The sequence below is a fragment of the Panthera uncia genome, chromosome A2 (assembly GCF_023721935.1).
Source record: "Panthera uncia isolate 11264 chromosome A2, Puncia_PCG_1.0, whole genome shotgun sequence".
Classification (NCBI taxonomy): domain Eukaryota; kingdom Metazoa; phylum Chordata; class Mammalia; order Carnivora; family Felidae; genus Panthera; species Panthera uncia.
The window spans coordinates 104,837,411-104,858,749 of NC_064816.1; the positions used below are offsets into that span (position 1 = coordinate 104,837,411).

General features: G+C 35.6%; 1 protein-coding gene across 3 annotated transcripts in view; it reads right to left on the reverse strand.

Moving 5' to 3' along the window:
* The window catches only part of CRPPA (CDP-L-ribitol pyrophosphorylase A), a 431,068-nt gene that overhangs the window by 240,977 nt on the left and 168,752 nt on the right, over positions 1 to 21,339 (reverse strand). For all 3 annotated transcript variants that reach the window (XR_007460022.1, XR_007460021.1, XM_049641571.1), the window contains exons 7-8: positions 15,411 to 15,503; positions 14,841 to 14,933 (exon numbers count right to left, since the gene is read on the reverse strand). Coding sequence is in view for 1 of the 3 variants with exons in the window: in XM_049641571.1 (XP_049497528.1) it covers positions 14,841 to 14,933; positions 15,411 to 15,503 (186 nt within the window). In the remaining 2 variants the exon portion in view is untranslated. The remainder of the gene's footprint in view (positions 1 to 14,840; positions 14,934 to 15,410; positions 15,504 to 21,339) is intronic.

A 21,339-nucleotide genomic window follows, 5' to 3' on the forward strand; every position in this document is an offset into this window, starting at 1 on the left:
ACACACACACACACACACACACACACACACACACACACACACACACAAGTTTCCAGGCATAAAAAGCAGTAGGAAAATACCCTTAAGAAGGAAATAAATACTTCACTTGAAATGGAGTCAAACTAATACCAAAGTGCCAAGTAGCAGACTAGGATATTAAAAGTTACCCTAACTGTTTCTCATATATTCAAAAGTAGAAAAGTAGAAGAGATAAAAAGGACACACACCAAATTTGCAGAAATGAAAACAGCAGTGCCTAAGATGAAAGACACACTGTATTTTTTAAAAATTCAGGCCTCTGCAAGTCTATATACATAGAATGGTGCAATGAGGTACATTCTCACAGCATATGTGTGCTCAGTTCAACAGAACGGCCAGCCAGAGGTAAGAAACATCTGCGTGACACATGCTCTCATCATGGTGTAAGAACAAACTGAGCAACACACATTAACGAGTGAAATATCACATTCTGCTCATATGTTGTCATCTTAACGTGTATTACAGGTGTGAAGGTATCTTTTGTTCAATTTTATATTTGTGAAAAGGACACAAGCTATTCACTTTCAGGCTTCTGGATTCATTTAATTTAGGAAGATTTTTTTAAGAAAAAATCCTTCTTCAATTGTTAATATTATAATTCTCTAGTAGATCAATCCGTGTATTACACAATCCAAATAAAATGCAGAAATAGACTAGGAAATGAAACCTCCAAATATAATCCATAATCATTGCTTTCAAACTTTAGTCTTCATCAAATAACCTAATATTTCTTATTAAATATATAAGTAAATGCTGTACATGTGAATTAAAAGATAAAATGAATGTTCACAAATATACTTTTTAAAAATTTCTCAATATAGTAGTTATCCACTTAGAATTTATTTTGAAACAAAAAAGTAAGCCTCCTCCAAAAATGTTGGAATATTACCCCTAAATTCAATTTGTAAGAGAAAAATAGATTTCCTCTTAGGAATGAAAAACACTTCAAAGGTTAATGCTATTATTTAGGGTAAATACATAAAGTAATTTAAGACATAAGTGGTCATTTATAGGCACAATAAGGTATTCTTTCTAACATGACGCATAAGGATATGATTCACAAAATCTGAAAAGATAAATATGTTAGACAATTATAGTTGAAGGGAAACAAAATTTCTTCTTCTAAAAGGAATAATGGAAAAAATTTAACTGTACTAAGAAGGATAACATAAATCAAAATAGTATAACTTATTAAGTTTAAATTTATATAGTAAATAATACCCTCAGGTAGAAGTAATATTATTCTCAGTCGAACATAGCTATTACTGTAGGTGCAATTTCTATGTATTTCCTCGTACCTAGCCTCGTACCTCATACCTTAATTTCTGCAAGTCACTACAAAGCATCCATTTGTGGTAGGCAACACTGAAACAGGATGGAATAAGAGACATCATGACTAGGAATCCCAAGGCAAGTTCAAGTCAATAAGTCAACAAACATTTCTGAATGCCTACACATGCTTTGGTGGGAAAGGGGGAAAAACTCGGAGCATGGAGGGATTGAAGAACGACTCCAAGAAGAAATATTATCACTCACAAATAACAGTAAGAATCGGGCAAGAAAAACGGTGTCCAAGGTCAAAAAACTCAGAGGAGACACATATACACCAAGCAATAGGGTCAATGGGCTAAAAGTTCAGTATTACCAGAGGGCAAATTGTTTGGTGAGGAAATAAGAGTCAGGACAATAAAATTAAGCAAGAACCAGACCAGGCCAAGGCTTTATCATATGACTAAGCTTTGTCCAGTAGGGGATGAAGAGCCTCTAGAAGGTTTTAATAAAGAGAGTAGCTCCTTATTAGCAATTAGCAAAATCTGTCACAGAAGCAATGGTGAGGTCAAACTGAAATAAGAGACTGTTGGGACAGCTCTTGGAGACAAGATGATAAATTCTTTCTTTTTTTTTCTTTTTTTTTTTTTTTTTGCTAACTTCATGAGCTTGAACATTCCTGCCAAAACTGAGAAGAATGATAAAGCCTAGAGATAAAAATGTAGGAACTGGCACATGAATGACACTTTGAATAGTGAGACTTGATGACCCAGAGAGTGTATGCCTATTACAGAAATGTCTAAGAGGTATTTTAGGTAAAGGTACCAAGTAATGGTGGCAGAAAGGTCATACAGGATTTAAAATCTGAGCCAAATCCAGGAGACTATAGTCTATGTGTAACCCAGACACATGCCTGTTTCTGTAAGTGAAATTTTACTGAAACACGGCCACACCCATTCTTTTACACTGGTCTATGGGTACTTTTGCACCAGAACAGCACAGCTGAACAGTTGTAACAAAGACCATATTGGCCCACAAAGCCTAAAGTATTTACGATCGTTACAAGAAAAATTGGTCAACCCCTAATATAAAAAATCTATCTCAGTCCAGGCACAGAAAATGACCTGAATTATCTATTATAAATTAAGAGCATCCTATTGAGTGGTTTTTAAGATCCATTTCTCCTTCAACAATCTATTTCTTTCTTACTCAAAGTGGGCCAAGTATTGACATCCCTTAAAAAAAAAAAAAAAAAAAAAAAAAAAAAAAGAACATCATTTGAACCACAAGCGTTCTATCTATCTATCACTGGTCTAGCAAAAAACTAGACATCAGTCATTACCCTGAACATATTAAATTAAAAAACTTAAATCTGTAGTTCTCTCTCCAAAGATGTAATACTCGGGTACAATACTCCAAATACTTAGAAGAAACATGCAGGTAACTTTAACTAGTCCAGTCATTCCCAAATAACAATTTTCCAGCATTTAAGTATAAAGTTTAAAATCCCGTAAAACAAAACCTCTGTTGCCTGAAAATTTAATCACACTTTATAAAAGTATCACATACAAACCTATTGCAAATAGGGTTCAAGCCAAAGCATGTTTGCATAAAGAAGTTTTTTGCAGTGATTCCATCACCCTTCTACACTTTCAATAAAACAACACTTCAGGCTTTCCAGAAAACTGCAGAAGTAATCTATTTTTAGGTGGCAAAAAATTTTTATCCTAAAGGAACACTACTTAGGCATGATAATATTCTTACCATCTTGCTGCCCGCTAATGATTCAACCCATGAACAAGATTTTGATTTTTTTGTTTTCAGTTGCATTTTTCTTTGAATATGAAATGTTGCTACAGAAAATATTTCGTGAAACAACACGATTCATCAGACAAACTCTATGTAAGAGTCTGGGACACCTGGGTGGCTCAGTGAGTTAAGTGTCTAATTTCAGCTTGGGTCATGATCTCACAGTCCGTGGGTTCAAGCCCCACATCAGGCTCTGTGCTGATAGCTCAGAGCCTGGAGCCTGCTTCAGATTCTGTGTCTCTCTCTGTCTCTGCCCCTCTGCTCTGCTTGTGCACTCTCTCAAAAGCAAACATTAAAAAAATAATAATAAACAAACCTCAAATACTAAGGAAGCTGTGGTGGAATGGAATTTCTCTCTCCAAGTTGGCTTTAGGATAAGAGATTCTGCACATAAACACACACAAAAATGAATAGAAAGCTTTTGACTATGGGTGAAATCTCTGTAAGTATCTCTGAGAACAAATGTGTGGTAATCATCTGCTGACTCAAACTTCATGAACCAAAAAGACTGTTCTCTAATGTCCCCTATCTTAATATTATTCACTCAGTTTCACAAGATACAAAACTTGAGATTTTACCTCTTCTCTCTCATTAAAGAAGCACAAATCTGGGGCACCTGGGTGGTTCGGTCAGTTAAGCGTCTGACTTCAGCTCAGGTCATGATCTCACAGTTCATGGGTTCAAGCTCCACAATGGGCTTTGTGCTGACAGCTCAGAGCCTAGAGCCTGCTTCAGATTCTGTATCTCCCTCTCTCTGAACCTTCCCCACATGCACTCTGCTGGACTCTCTCTCTCTCTCAAAAACAAAACAAACATTAAAAAAATTAAAATGAGCACAAATTCTTAGTGCTTCTACTTCTTAAATATGCCTTAACTCCAGCAATTTCTGCCCATTCACTCCAAAATGACCCTAGGAGCAGCCACCGCCATTATTTCTGAGACAACTGTGATAGCCTCCTAACTACAAGAAATGCATCAAGGAAGCTCTCTGATCATTTTAATCTGTTCTCCATACTGTATCCAGAATTATAATGTAAAATGCAAATCTGATCATCCCATCCATTTCTACTGAGCAGTGCTGCTTCATAGAGTTCAAACTAAGAAAAGAGGCCCACCTTGACCTTTTCCTGCCTAATCCTCAACATTCCCCAGTGTGTGGTTCAGTGAGTCTCAGATCCACTGGCTCTTTCTAGTGGCCATGAAGAAATGCTATTCTCCCTGCTCCTCAAAGATGTGGACCTGTTCAGTCTTCCAAATTTCAGGTTCCTCTCATATTCTTAAGCTCTCCTGATCTTCTATTCCAGGCTTATTTACCCCTTTTTCAAAGAGAACTAGTTACAACTTAACCTTGGAATGGTAAATAGAAGAGTAACCAAAATGCTATGAACTCCCAGCCACTGGATCACTTCCCAAGCTAACTCTGGCCACTCACTTAAGCATATGTTATTAAAAAATCTTCATCTTCAAAAGAAAATATATAAATAAAATTATTTCCTTACTTAACAAGATAAAATCATCTGAAATACTCTTCTAAAGATGCAGTTTAAAAAAAACTAAATTATTAAATAGCATATGTGTATGTCAAAATGCTTGTCACGCAGATGTTCAACATATGTTCTATTTATTGACATTAAGTCATCAGTTAGGTAATAAAGAGAATGGGATAGTTCACTGTGAAGAGCAAAGTACATGGCGCCTAAAATGAGTTTAAAATGAATAGGTAGGGGCGCCTGGGTAGCTCAGTTAGTTAAGCATTCAGCCCTTTATTTCAGCTCTGGTCATGATCTCATGGTTCGTGGGATCCAGCCCCCTATCCGACTCTGCTCTGACAGCTCAGGGCCCGCTTGGAATTCTCTCTCTCTCTCTGCCCCTCCCCTGCTTGTTTGAGCGTGGACATGCTGCTTTCTTTCTGAAAATAAACTTTACTAAAATGAGTAGGTAAAAAGATGCACTGGTACTTTAACCATTCTCAGAAGGTAGGGCCTCGGATAGACATGAATGGATAGATTCTTTGAAGGGGTGGGATAGGAAGGAGACTCATCATGCAATATTACAATGGTTTTAAAGAGACCAAAAAAGAAAAAAAAAAAGGAATGATTGAAAAAAGATTTAGACTTAACCTAATGAAAATTCTACCACAAAAAGAGAAAGATAATGGATACATGCAAGAGGAAGAATTAAACAATAACACAAAAATCTCGAATGAGGCTTAAAGTATACACAATTCTCAAAAATGGTTCCTAACAGGAATACTATACCACCTGATTCAAAATTAACATGATTGTTATAATCTGAATTGCTCTATTATACCTGTACATAAAGCACATTCACAGTGGGTCATGCAACAGCAAAATGCCTTGACAGTATGTGTCTGGTATGAAAAATATCTTTAGAAAGAGACATCACTTAAATTCCTTCACGAGCATCCCACTCTGTGGCCAGATAAAGACTCTGAAGTAGAGGCACCAGGGTGGCTCAGTCTGATGTTAATCTGATGTTAATCCAACTCTTGACTTGGGCCGGGATCATGACCTCATGTTTTCTGAGTTCAAGCCCCACATCAGGCTCCAAACTGACAATGTGGCATTCTCTCTCTCCCCCCTCCCCTTCTCTGCCCCTCCTCTGCTCTTTCTCTCTCAAAATAAATAAATAAACTTAAAAAAAAAAAAGACTCTGAAATACAACTGAGAGACATGAAAGTTAGTAAACACTTGTTATTTGTACACCTATCTACCCCTTGTACCTTGAACCTCAGTCTTGGGATAACATCCTCACCATACCAAAGAGTTCCTAAAACTTAAAAGAACAGTCAATTCTTCTATTTAACACCACCTTTATGACAACGTAAATTATTTTCTCCAAGGAGTAAAACCTTCTGAATAGTAAAATAAAAATATACCAAGCCTGACTTTAATCTATATAAGAAATCAACTTTATTTTTTTATTTATTTTTTTAATGTTTATTTATTTTTGAGACAGAGAGAGACAGAGCATGAACGGGGGAGGGTCAGAGAGAGAGGGAGACACAGAATCTGAAGCAGGCTCCAGGCTCTGAGCTGTTAGCACAGAGCCCCACGCGGGGCTCGAACTCACGGGCCGTGAGATCATGACCTGAGCCGAAGTCAGACGCTTAACCGACTGAGCCACCCAGGCGCCCAAAGAAATCAACTTTAATCAATGTATATAACACATATAACAAGTAATTGTCAAATAAATGATACTGAAAATATATTTGGTTCCATCTTTGTAAAGAAATAGCACAACACAATTGAGCTAAAGGCCATTTAAAATAGAGTCCTGTATTCAAAAAAAAAAAAAAAAAAAACTAGTAAAAGAAATCCTCAGGCACATTTTCTGATATGACAGTAAATGATCAAATCCATTGCTCAATGCCTTTTCTAAGCCTAAAATTAATGTAAGCTGCCTAACAAAAAAGGCTAGCTTCATTATTTGCCTCCTGTGCATTTCATGTTAAATTTTATAAACTGATTTACATGGAAAGTACTAGCAAATAAAATCATAAACAATTTTGTGCATCTGACAAAATTCTGTGAACTGCTTAAATTAGGAAAATAAATAGCAATTTCAAACCCTGTGCTTAATCAAGAAAAATTCATTCATTAAACTTATAAAAAGTATTCTGGAATTTATTATATTTGCATATTCCATTATAACATCACTCTATCTGAAAATAACCATAATTCATTACCAGAATGAATTAAAACTAGTATGTCCTATAAGAATAATTTCTCTCCACAGCGTCAGTTATGTGCCCATCACAATTAATCCTAGGGAATTTTAATATCCCACAACAAAAACCTTCCAGTAACTATTTAGCCATAAGCAAAGATCTTCTAAAACTTAAAATAACAGACAATTCTTTCTATTCACCACCTCCTACAAGAATGACTTCATCATTCCTCACTTTTGTGTTAGATATGAATCCCTTCATGACTAAACTTTCAAAAGGTTCTCAAGGAATTTAAAACCAGGATTGAGATTTTATTATTATTTTAGGCAGGAAATACTTCAGACTTAGTTTATTACCAGAAAACAAATGAAAACATTTGTAGAATTTGTAGAAATGATTACATTTCTGCCACATTTCTACAATGGCCATATACAGCCATGAAAGAGAACACGTTAGTGTACCTAAAGTAAAACATGAAAACATTCAGTATACAATAAGATCATAATTTTTTGAAGGAAAAACAAAAGGCTACAGAAGCAACGTGGTTGAGATTGGAATAGAAGAAGGATTTGTGCTAAGCCCATTGGTCCTTCTTTGACTATTAACCACATACACACACATGCGCACATAGAGAATATCCATTCAAAAATAAAGACAGATAAAGGGCGTGAAATATACACATTGTAAAAAGGAAACCCAGTATGATGGCAGTGAGAATTACAACAGCCAGCTCTCTTTTGTTTTTTAAGAACTTGTGACCTAAACACATATTTTGTCAGTCTATTAGTAATAGGGTTAACAGAAGGAAATGTATAGAATAAGTAGTTCAGTAAAAGATGACAAAGACATGTTTAGAATCTGGTAAGAAACTTAACAGGACCACAGATTTTTATAACTTAAATTCAATAAGGCCTCAAGTCAATACCTTGTGAAGCAAAGAAAGAAACCATTAGCACTTAAAAGAAGGCATCAGTATGTTCTTCCAATTGTCATTTGTTCTTTATGGGGAAAGAATATTAAATACATATATGTGTGTATGTATACTTTTAACCTTTTTCAATATTATTTAACACATCCATGAATGCATAAAAGTAACAAGTTTATATGATACAGTACACAGTGGATTGATTCTGTTCCTAGCTCTGCCATTGGTGAGCTGTGGAACCTTCTGGAAACAATTTACATTGCTGAGTTTCCCCAGATGTCACAGTATCAAGAGTCAATGGATGGTGGTTTTCTATTTTTTTTGTTTGCTAACATGTTCAAATATTAAACATTTTGAAGTATTTTACAGACCATATATTCTGATCTGTTATGTCAATAAACTACTTCCAGGTAACTAGAACTAAATTAGGTACTTTTGAAGGTTTATTTGTATTTTTCAAAGCATTAAAATTCCATATGGTAATGTATGTTTTTTGCTAAATTCAGGAAAAGATTCCGAACACTCATAAAGCACCAATAAAATTATAGTCTACATAGTCAAAAATTAGAGTTTTTGTGCTATTATCCAGATGAATACTGTGAATTTATTTTGTAGTGGGGAAGTGGTAAAATTTTTCTCAAGTGAAAGAGTTTGCTTCATTTCTCAGTTTTGAACTTATGTTTTTTGCCAATTTTATTCTGCTTTTAAAAATTAAACATTTCATTGGTGTCTATTATATGAAACAGCTTTACTCATTGAAAAAGTAAGCTTTAAACAAGAATAAACTGTTCATTATATCATCTGATAATAGTAGGAATGGATGTTTTGCACAAAACTTGCCAGATCCAAATAAATGAGAACCTCTCTTTTACTTTTTGCACCTGGGAAGGAATTTTTTAAAGTTTTACAATTAGTTTTACATAACCTTGGCTGGAAAACAACTAAGTTTTGCTTCCCAAAACTCTTATTCTCCACTGTTGGAAAAAAACAGTTCCCTGATCATTAATTACCAAGCAAAGAACTCAGTCTATAATTGAGATTCTTAGCACTTTGCATCTTATTTAAGTAAAAGCCTAATTTTGGGGGGGTGGGGGAATGATTTTCATAACAAATTTTATGAGTTCACCTTTTACTATTTGAATATATTTAATATATTACTTTATTTTTCTAAATATTTTTTCATAATTTAAATAATGGAAAAAAACACAATCAAAGTAGAAAGTAAAGAAATGAACATGCCCCATGTTGCTAGCTATAATATCAGGTGATTCCAAAGAAAGTTTTCAGTTAATCCTCTTGAGAGTTGCAATCTGAAAAAGTTGCTAACTGTGTACCCCCCACCCCCACCCGTACTGGTAACTACAAAGAAGAGAAGGCTAACAGTAATTTCAGTCAACTCAAGATAAAAACTTGGTTCCTTGATAATTTATGATACATTAAACAGCATCAGAAATCTCTTCTGAAAAGGGCTCTCAAAACATAACTCCTACACAATTTAACAAAAGAAAACATGGGCTTTTATGCTTATAAGGTTTTTCTTGATAAAAGACATATGAAAGAACCTACATTTTAAAAATTCCTTTGTGCCAATCAGTCTCTAAAATATATATATATATATATATATATATATATATATATACACACACATATATATATATACATACACACACACACACACATATAGGGACATCTGGGTGGCTCAGTTGGTTAAGCGTCACACTTCAGCTCAGGTCATGATCTCGCAGTTCTTGAGTTCGAGCCCTGCGTCAGGCTCTGTGCTGACAGCTCAGAGCCTGGAGCCTGTTTCAGATTCTGTGTCTCCCTCTCTCTCTGCCCCTCCCCCACTTGCACTTTACCCCTCTCTCTCAAAAAATAAACAAGCATTAAAATTTCTTTAAATACGTATTTTTTTCTTTCAAGTTAGAAGAATTTTCCTAGTACAAGACATGCTTCTTATCTGATTACCTGTTTCTAAAGGCTCACAGTTAAAAGGCTACATAGGCTAACAAATGTCATCCTAACTAGATGCAGACTCAGTGAAAAACAAAACGCTTATAAATTGAGCCCACTCAACTACCTCTGCCTACTTTAATGCTGCATCTATGTAGGCCCAACAGTCAATAGTATCAGTCTGAATCTGGTCAAACCAATTTTAAAAATTCTAATGGTTTAATATGATTACAACAAAATTAAGTTACAACTATCAAAATTTGGGATTTTATTAAGTTGAACAAATTAACATTGGTAAACTCCATAAATTCTACTCAACACCATTGACAAATGAGAGCTTGGCTAAATTAAACCCTTAAAAAGAAATAAAATAAGAATTATGACCCCAAAGAGAATTTTGAACAAGATGTTAAGATATTTTTACAAAATTAAAAATGTCCAAAAATATTTTTATAAAAATGACCACTTGAAATGAAGCATGTCATAGCATATTATCATGCAATGTTCACAAGACTAAGCAAAGATGCCTCTTCCAAACTCTCTAATTTTTTAAACAGATAAAATTATTTTGATCATTATCTTATTTTAAGATAAAGTCCTAATTGTTTTTTCTACTTTTCATGGTGAAATTTTATTTCTTCTTCTAAGCAGATCTTAAGGAAGTAGCATCTTTCCTGTCAGTTTACCTGAGATCACAAAAACCTCCTACAGTCAGTATTTCCTAACCCATTTCAGCTTCATAAAGGCAGAGAGAAGTTGATCTTCAGACAATCAACACCCTGAAATAAAATTTACTTTAGCTAAATACCTGTGTGTGGTGAATAAGCTTAGGAATTCCCTGAGCTTGCAATGATGGGTTAACAAGGCATAAAGAATTAGAAAGTCATAGGATGCTCACACCCAAGTTTGGGTAAAGAAGATTAGGGAAATAGGTATAGATAGGGCAGGGAAAGGCCCCAGTATAGGATAAAGGTATATGAGGTAAACAATATTAGGTATTCAGGGCAGAAACGCCCCCCAACTTAGTACAACAACAGAAAGCTGCTTTCAAAAAAAAAAAGGAAGGAAGGACCAAGTTAGGTAAACAGGTAAATAGGGCTATAGACAGCTGCAGGGCGAAGTAGCCCAGTGCAGGGGGAAGTTGCCCCCAGCGGAGTTTATTAGCAAAAGAAAGGTGCCCTGTTGACCCTGAGGTGTCTTGCTCTGTCTTTCTCATCCCCTAGACCAGTTTAGGTAAACACAGTTGGTGCCTCATGTCTGCTGTAAACAACCTTCCACCCACTGCCAGGATTTTGTTTTAACCCAAACCCCTAACACTGCATATCTTCAAAAACCCCTTTCCCTCTCATCCATGAGTTAATGTTCACAGTTTCATTGTCTCTTTGTGCCCATCCATCACCATGTTTATAAGTCTTCTGATCCTAATTAAAATGGTGCAAGGACCTCTAATAGGGGCTCTTGTCTTCTCCAGAACATTAGCCATCTCTCGCATTTTAATCCTGCGTCCCACTTTCTTGCTGGACAAGAAAAAACTCCAGACCCAGAGTCTACAACACCTGTGTACCAAGAATCTAACACCATTAACCAGTCATTCCTTCAGTGCTTAGCTCCCTCCAAGGGATTAAAGTTTCAGATGAGGTTGAAGGTCCGATGTACCACTTAAATGACTACCAAATGACATTTAATAGCAAATTCCAAAATATTTTTCTACATCTCCTTGAAAATTTAAGACAATGTGAGTTTCACCAGCATGGCAGACCAGACACCAATTTCCAACACTTAAAACCTGATCAAGTGTTGGGGCACCTGGGTGGCTCAGACAGTTAAGCATCTCATCTTATTTTCAGCTCAAGTCATGATCTCATGGTTCCTGAGTTCAAGCCCCACATGGGCCTCTGTGTTGACAGTCTGAGCCTGCTGGGATTCTCTCTCTCTCCCTCTGCGCCCTTCCCCATCCTCTTGCTCTCTCTCAAAAATAAATTTAAAAAAAAAACTTAAAACACAAACAAACAAAAACTGACCTAGTATTACTTTTGCCAAACAACATGTCCCAGCTTAACGTCAGCCCCATTTCCTCTGAAAGTTTGCCCTTGTAGAGTGAATCATGGTAACATTGCAAATGACCACCTTAACTAGTCTCTCAGTTGAAAAAAATCCTAACACCTCATCAACCACAATTTTACTTTGCCACTGGGTGATTCCCAAGTCTTCCTCTCTTCAGATGGACTGAAATTGGAAGTTGATAAACGCTCACATAGGAAAAAAAGGACCACTGTACTACATCTCAGCCTAGACAAAATAGGGTTTTAAATATTTACAATACATGCATTCAATAACTACGGAATCACATAATTCCAAAACAATAATGGATTAATTTTTCTATGACCTTGAAGTCATTTTAGATTTATTTTCTGGTGAATAAAACCTGCCTGTTCAGGGAAGGAAATAAGCAAATTCTTTGGCAACTCTTCTGAGATTTTAGAAATGTTTAAAAGCCTTATTTAAAAAAAAAAAAAAGATATAATTTAATCTTCTAGCAAAGTAATTCAGATAAAAGTAAAATACCCATACCATTCTAGACTGGTATGACCTGCCTATAGTAACATCTTTCCAGTTACATACATATGGATCTATATCTTCATGTGTACTCATACTTCTATCTCCAGACACTGCATGCATCGTTTTTTTTTTTTTCTACTTACTCATGTATAACTTATGTCCCCAGATATTTAGACTCAAATTTAAGTTTTTATCTTATTCATTTTGCAACTAGAATGATATTTTCTACACAACTATTCGTTTGGGGAATATTTGAATGAATCTGCCAAAGATTAAGTCATAGGAAAACTGAAATGGCCTTGTGGCCATTTGGGGAAAAGTACTATCAGAAAGAAATGGGATGAAGCCTTTATTGAATCATTTACAGGACAATTCAAAAATCCAGAAAAATTCACTTGCCTCTCAATCCAAGAACACAGCATTCTTTATTTTACCTTTCCAGTGATTTGGTCCATCCTAAGGATACAGACTCTAGATATGTTCTATTGACATTTTACTATTAAGTTTAATAATAACTTTCATATCCCTACACTGAGTCTACCTATTCACTGAGAAAATAATGGGTGAACAAACATTAATCATGCAGTAATAACAACTCTCCAATTTAAACATTTTCCAATGTTTATGGTATACAGATTTATAATAATACTATCCTCAAACTAGTTCTAGGAGACATTTACTCTCTAATTAGAGGACTATCCATCTTTTTCCTTGGTTTGATACAGAACACCAGGGAATCAAAAATAAATAAATAAAATTCTAGCACTTACTGGGATACATAAAATAGAACTCAACAGAAATAAACAGAAAACTAAATTCAAATATTTATGGAAAAATACAAAAAAAAAACAGGTTGACGTGCAATGAAAGAGAACAGTTAAAAACTGTGTGTGTATGTCCACGCACACACGTGTGTTTGTTGGTGAGAGGCAGAGGAAAAAGGTAGAAAGGAAATTCAAAGCTAAGGCAGATTCCCACCTGAGTCCCAGCCACAACTACTGCTGCTAAGAGAAATCAGCTTGTAGGAAACATGTTTTTGTGATAGATCTGATACAGCACACGTAAGATGATAATGAAGTACTCAAACTGAAGTACCTAATAGAATGTTGAAAAATGTATGATTCAAACTCAGCATTCAGATTAGAGAGCAGTGGAAGTGAACTTTGAGTCATCTAATCTAAATGGGAAAGAAGAGGAGCTAAGCTATTAAAGCTTTTTTTTAAATTTATTTATTAAATGAAACACTACACGCCTCCCAAAGAGATACCAACTTCAGTTTGCATTTATGTATTCATTCATTCTTCTTAATCCTTACAATGATTTAAGAAGTAGGGTTATTAGCCTCATTTCTAAAATGAGGAAAGCAAATGTCAGGAAACTTAACCAAGGTGACCAAGGAACTGAGAAATTCCGAGTTTAAAGCCATTGCTCCCTTCATAATGCTGTATACACTTTAGAGTATTATCTGGGGACATGGAGAGAAGGAGATTTCTAAGTAACTTAACACAAAGGGAGGAATAGAGGGCTATACATAGGACTTTTAACCTAACTGTACCCTACAGAGCCTTAGAGCCTTCCAGCATTAAGTAAATTTCATGTTTCCCACAACACCCCCCAATGGAAGGCACTGATACTTCTGTTAAAATCAGTCACTTGTGGAACTTGATTTTCCATAATCAGCAGGATCCATGGAACTTACCATTAGAATATATGCCCACATACAATAGGACAGTAAAACCAGTCTTCCCCAGTTGCTAATTTGGATGTATTTGCCATGCTAGAGTTAAATTCATTTGTATTACAAATTTTCTTTTTGTATTAATGATCTTACCTACCATGAACTAAATTCTAAATTCCCACACTATTGGGATGGGCCCAAGATTAGAAACTTGGCAATTGTTAAGCAAATGATTGGAGAATGTCACATTTAGAACCCCTTCCCACAGTAAAATATCACAGACTACACTCTACTCAGCTAGTCTCTGATTTTATTCCTTCCTGGTTGTGCTGAGATCTCCCTCTTTTGTACAGTTTAATAGACCAATCAAAAAAACGCTGTATTAAACATGTACTTTTAGTCTTTCACAGGAAAGACCTTCCCAAAATTTTCATGGGCCATCTCCAAGGAATTCTCTTTCATCTGTTTCTCCTTCTACTTTGCTGTCCAAGTGACAGAGAAGATGATACAACCTAAGAGACAATTTACTTCCACATGCTATTTTCCCTCTTTTTTTTTTTAACCTCGGTATTTTTTCTCCAATGGTGTTTTGCTAACATGCTAATAAGCTCTTTCATATTCTCCAAACAGCTAGTGAATTCAGCAGTATACTTTGCAATTTTAATGAAGAAAAAGAAATAAAACTGGTTGCTAGATTAATTTTTTCCCTAAACTTGTCAATTCAAACAAATAACTACAGCAATAAGGGAACAAAGTCATAGAAGTCATAACAAGAGAGAAAGCTCAGGAATCCGTAAAAGGAGTTTCTTCTGGGCTTGGGTAGATTTCCTCAATTGGATGAAATTTTGTTAAAAAGAAAAACTGAATCCCAAGGAAGGAAGCCTAAGGATGAGGAGTTAAATCTGAATTAAATCACTTACTGAAATAACAACAACAGGATATAAAATGGAAAGATTAGTCTCTTCCAGCATATTCACTAACTTCCGGATTTCCTCAAAATCAGAGGTCATAACCTGAAAGATCAGAAAATAAAAGGAAGTGAAAAGAAGTTCTTAAATGATTTAAAAGTTAATTCAAGAATTAAAAGTTAATGAAGGAAAAAATATGGAGCTTTTACATACACATCCAAAATCTTTATCAAGCTTAATTTTCACTTTTTGAACAACTTTCAAGGATACCCACACGGTCATATCTATTAAAATTTGAATTCTTCATTAATTCAAACCTGCATCATCTTATCTGCTTCATACCAAATAACTGAAAATGGCATCTACAGAAATATCACCTTCTTCTCATTATGGGAATTAACTTGTGAGAAATTTTTTTTTTATTTCAAAAATTAAAAAATACAACTTCCAAATACTTACTGAATAACACAGCTCATCACAAAAACTTAAATTCAAACAATTAAAAATCAAGAAATAATTATCTTGCACATTACATTTACACAGATCGTCAAAGGCTTTGAACCATTTAAGGTCACTACTTACATTCACGCAAACGTAACTGTAGCACTGCTCTGACATGATTTGATCAAGATCTCTGCCAGTGTGACATGGAAGTCGAGACGTGACTTTTACATGCTAGGAGAATAAATAATTAAGAAAGAGCAGTTTATAAACTAGATAGAAAGACCAAATCAGAACCTAATGTTACAAAGGAGCATAAAATTTCAACAGACACAAAAAGCCAAAGACCATAAAAAGTCAAAATAATTCAGGCTAAAGTTTATGAAGCTTCCAAGAAAAAGACATCTGAACTACTCCATGACTGATGAATATTATTTTGGTGAACAGAGATACAGATAAAGGAAATAGTTTCAAATAAGTAAAGGTACAGGATATATGCAGGGACAGGCAGTACCTGTTTTTTTCTTATACAAAGGATGTATTTCAAAAATTCTGGATTATAATCAAATGGTTGGTTAGATGGGAGTTGTTGGATGATTCTGCAAACATGTTAAATTCTACAGTTAGATAGATTCTGCCAAACCTGGAATGACTAGAAGCAGGAAAAGCATTAAGAAATTATTAGTGAGGGAGGAGTCAACATGGTGGACACAGCACTATCAATAGCCAAAGTATGGAAAGAGCCCAAATGTCCATCAATTGATAAATGGATAAAAAAGCTGAAACACATACCTACATATACACAATGCAATACTACTTGGCAATGAGAAAGAATGAAATCTTGCCATTTGCAGCAACACGGATGGAATTGGACGGTATTATGCTAAGTGAAGTAAGTCAGTCAGAGAAAGACAGATATTGTATGTTTTCACCGATAAGAATTTGTGAAACTTAACAGAAGACCATGGGGGGAAAAATAGTTTTAAACAAAACCATAAGAGACTCTTAAATACAGAGAACAAACTGAGGGTTGATGGGGTGGGGGAGAGGGGAAGTGGGTGACAGGCACTGAGGCGACACTCATTGGGATGAGCACTGGGTGTTGTATGTAAGCAATGAATCATGGCAATCTATCCTGAAGCCAAGAGCACCCTGTATACACTGTATGTTAGGTAACTTGACAATAAATTATATTTAAAAAATTATTATAATAATCTGAGAGAGAAATAAGACTTGAACTAGGACAATGATAATAAAACAAGAGATGAAGAGATTATTACTAGAGGTGGTCCCAGACTAGATTTAGAATAGCACATACAATACAAAAATTCTCCTAATGAGACTTTTATTCCATAAACTCAATATTCTAATTAACTTCCACTGTTTCCCTCTAATATCAATAAGAACAAAAACTTAATTATTAAACAAGAGGTCTTTTATGTATGTCATTTTAATTCCCCAGAAAGCCACATTTCAATGGTTAATATTGGCATTACATTTACAATGCTTTACAATTTATGATTCTAAAACAGTAGGCCAGTTCCTTAGTAAAACATTAAACCGTGTACTTCAAAGAACATTACATAGTAAGTAGGATTCATCTTAGTTCTATGTAATTTTGACAGAATATTACAGAAAGGGAAGTAAATGTTTTGAAGTCTTAGCACTGCTACAAATTCATTGGCTTGCAAATTTCAAGACTTTTCTTTCATTTTAAAATTCTTATTGAGTACCAAGTTCGAGACAACATTAAAAAAATTAACAAAATAGTTCCATTGCACCAGCCATATACTGATAGTTAAACAGAGAAGAAATTATTGGCTTTCACTGTGCAACATTAAGTTTGTTCAAGGAATCACATCTTCTAGATACTACAAGGAGATAATTTTCCAGGGATGTCTTATATACCCAAACATTTTCAAAGACATTAATAGCTAACGCACTCCAGATGGACTTTTCAAAGATGTCTGCATAACAGGCAGATTTGCAAAGATAGGGATGTCTCTTCCTGGAGTATATTTGTGCATATTCCAAAAAATAAAGGTAGCCTCCTCTCTCTCCCTGGGGCAGATCCGCTTGACATTCCAGAGGAATAAAGACAATGTCTCTTTTTTTTGCCGATGGTCCCTAAACAAATTAAGTGCTTCCCAACATCAACATCTTTAATTTACCTCAACTAGAACAGCACCTAGTGGTAACAGCATTCCCCTGTAGGAATTGCAATGTAGACCAGCGCAACGCTATATTCTCCTTAATGCTACTGCTGTTAACAAATAGTCTTTCCTCTGACCACAGAGTTAAGGTCTTATGCCAGTATTTAAGATATTAGTGTGAACAGGGGTGCCTGGGTGTCTCAGTCAGTTAAGCATCCGACTTCGGCTCAGGTCATGATCTCACGGTCCGTGAGTTCGAGCCCCGCATTGGGCTCTGTGCTGACAGCTCAGAGCCTGGAGCCTGTTTCGGATTCTGTGTCTCCCTCTCTCTCTGACCCTCCCCTGTTCACGCTCTGCCTCTGTCTCAAAAATAAACGTTAAAAAAAAAAAAAAAAAGATATTAGTGTGAATGTCTGCATACAAGTACTATAAAATTCCTTAGATCCTGCCAAGTTTGACTTAACAGATATGAAATAAAACAATCACATCATGAGATAGTAACTTCAACAAATGTGAAATGTGAATTTTACAAAATGATTTCATTTAAAATTTTCTTTTGCATATACATAAATGAGGTCTAGGATGAGAACATGAGAGACTGATTTAACTTTTGAAGTAATGAAATGGATAAAATTCTTAAGGAAAGGATATGGGGTCCTTGTGCACAGAAACACGAATGTTCTTCCCACTAGCAAATACTTGATATATAGGTATTTTAAATGTAAAACGGTTTCAAGACAGGGAGGGGGACAAAACATAAGAGACTCTTAAATATGGAGAACAAACAGAGGATTACTGAAAGGGTTGTGGGAGGGGGGGATGGGCTAAATGGGTAAGTGGCATTAAGGAAATCTACCCCTGAAATCATTGTGGCACTATATGCTAACAAACACTGATATAAAAAAAAAAAAAAAAAAAATAGTTTAAAAAAAGTCTTGTTTCAAGAAAAATGGTGTATTTTTCTTAAAACCAACTACTTGAAAAAGGTAAAAAAAAAAAAAAAAGATCCAAAAATATCACTACCTAGTAACAATTACCCTGAACATTAGCTAAATATCATTCCAACAATACTCTATTAATTCTATTAATATATGCAGTAAGATTGTAGGACAAAAGGATGAAGAAACAAAAGCAATATGGCACTCAAATCAGATAACACGAAGGTCTTTTTTTAGCTAGTTAGGAAAGAAAATTCAGTAGAGTAAAACTGAAGCAAATGCTGCTAAATCTCAGGTAATTTTTCACTTTCAGAGCCCTAAACTTCTAAACGTTAGGAAGAGGTAGTATGGATAGGATTAAAATAATGGATTTTTAATGGCAATGCATTTTATTTGTCGGCATTAGCTGTCCTCCTTCTATGAAAGAAATAGCACATTTTAGCTTCCACCTAGAGCCTAGTTCTGGTAATCATGTGATTTTTACCCATTTAATAAGATTAAATTCACATCCTATTCTAACACCATAAAACCCACAACCTAGACTTATCTACACTCAAAAGCATTGACTTTTTAAATTTTAATATTTATTTATTTTTGAGACACAGAGTGCAAGTGGGGGAGGGGCAGAGAGGGAGACACAGAATCTGAAGCAGGCTCCGGGCTGGCAGCACAGAGCCCGACAGTGGGGCTCGAACTCACAAACCGTGAGATCATGACCTGAGACAAAGTCAGAGGCCCAAATGAGTGAGCCACTCAGGTGCCCCCCAAATCATTGACCTTTTAAACAAAATTTCTCCATTTTTAAGCTCTTCATTTTAATTCCCTTCTTTATTTGATAAAATTTATCTGCAAGTAGTTTCTTTAGTTGGTTTTTTTTTTGTGTTGTTTTTTTTTTTACAAAAGCCTCAACATCTTTATGTTCCTTGAGTTTTGCTTTTACATTCAAAGAACCTATTACCCGGGAATCAAAGTTGGGTTCGCTCTTCTCTCACAGATTTGTAGTCACTGTTCCACCATCTCCAAGAATTATATATTTATCCTAAAGCTTATAATCCATCTGTCAGTCACCTACTCTCCATTCATTATGTCACCGGGTAGATTCAACATCAGTAGTTCTAATATGAAATACAGTAGACATTATATTTGGTTTTCCTCCTATTGTTTTTTGACTGAAAATTTGGCTGGTGGTCCCATTCTTGGATTCTATATGCATTCCCTCTGAAGTTCACAGACACTGTTTCCTTTTATTTGGATAGTGAATATTGTGGAGACGCAAGAGGTCAGGCAGAGTATCCTTTTTTCCTTTAACTTTTGATTTTATTTTCTTACACCTAGGTCCCTATGTGAAGAATTCTTTATGAGGAAATTCAAAATCCTAATCAGAATCAACATGTGTTTAATTGTCAATTTTTATACCTCAGTTTTTCCCAAGTATGCCTGTTAGGTCTTACAGCATCAGTTAGTCATTTCAAGAAAATTCTCTTCAAGCTTCCCCAAGAAGCATTATCCTATGCTGAATGCCTTTATCATCATTCACATCTATTCTCTTTTACTTATCTTTTACTTAGAACACACTCTAATTATCTCAAGTTTCCCACTATTATAATAATCTGACATCAGCTGTAGTCTATTTTTAATCCATTATTTTTGTTTTAATATTGATTCTTAGAGAGAGAGAGAGAGAGAGAGCGAGCGCATGAGCGGGGGAGGGGCAAAAAGAGAGGGAGACACAGAAACTGAAGCAGGGTCTAGTCTCTGACGTGTTAGTACAGAGCCCCACACAGGGCTCAACCCCACGGACCCCAAGATCATGACCTGAGGCAAAGTTGGACTGCCAACCAACTGAGCCACTCAGGTGCCGCTCTGATCTGTTAAGCAGTTCTAAAACAGTGCTGCTTTAGTCTGAATTTTGTTTCCTCTGATAGTTAATAACTGTATTCATCTTTTGGCATCCCATCTTTGAAGTTTGTCTTTAACCTTTGTGAATTCATTTTTTAAATCTTTTTATGTTTGTTTATTTTGAGACAGAATTCAAGTGGCATAGGGGCAGAGAGAGAGGGGAAAGAGAGAATGCTGACCAGGTTCCACACTGTTAGTGCAAAGACCAATGTGGGGCCCAAACTCAGGAATTGTGAGATCATGACCTGAGCTGAAATCAAGAGTCAGATGTGTAACCTAGTGAGCCATCCAAGTGCCCCTTGAATACAAATTTTTACTGAATTGTACCAAAGAAAATGTATGATAACATTTTAAGGAGTGAGCTGTGGGGTTTCTTTCATATTTTTAAAATCTGATTTGCATGGAGTATGATTTTTTGGTATGAATTGCAGAGTTCCCTAATTATTTTTTCTCACAAGTTGTAGAGTTAAGAATCAGTAGGCACTGAAAAATTTCCCTGCCTCTGCTGCTGTAGTACAAAGATTTAAAAGGTTTTCTCTGACTTTTCCCTGACCTTCATTTCAGCACATCCATCAGTTTCTCCCTCAATTAAAATTTAAGAATTTTCGGGGCGCCTGGGTGGCTTGGTCGGTTAAGCGTCCGACTTCGGCTCAGGTCATGATCTCACGGTCCATGAGTTCGAATCCCGCGTCAGACTCTGTGCTGACAGCTCAGAGCCTGGAGCCCGTTTGAGATTCTGTGTCTCCCTCTCTCTCTGCCCCTCCCCTGTTCATGCTCTCTCTCTGTCTCAAAAATAAATAAACGTTAAAAAAATTTTTTTTTTTAAATTTAAGAATTTTCTGGATAATCACCATTTGCCCTTTCACAGTGTCTTATAGATCCAGGGGTGGGGTTTGGAAGACATGACAAACCAGATGAAGGTGCAGGTAGACTCACTGATAAGAGACCCCTTTGTGGTTCAAAAACAACAGTCTTTCTACTGCATCATCACATGATAGCAAAAGCAAGGGAGCTCTCAGGAGTCTCTTTTGTAAGACAACTGACCCCTTCATGAAGTCCCCATCCTCATGACCTAATCAT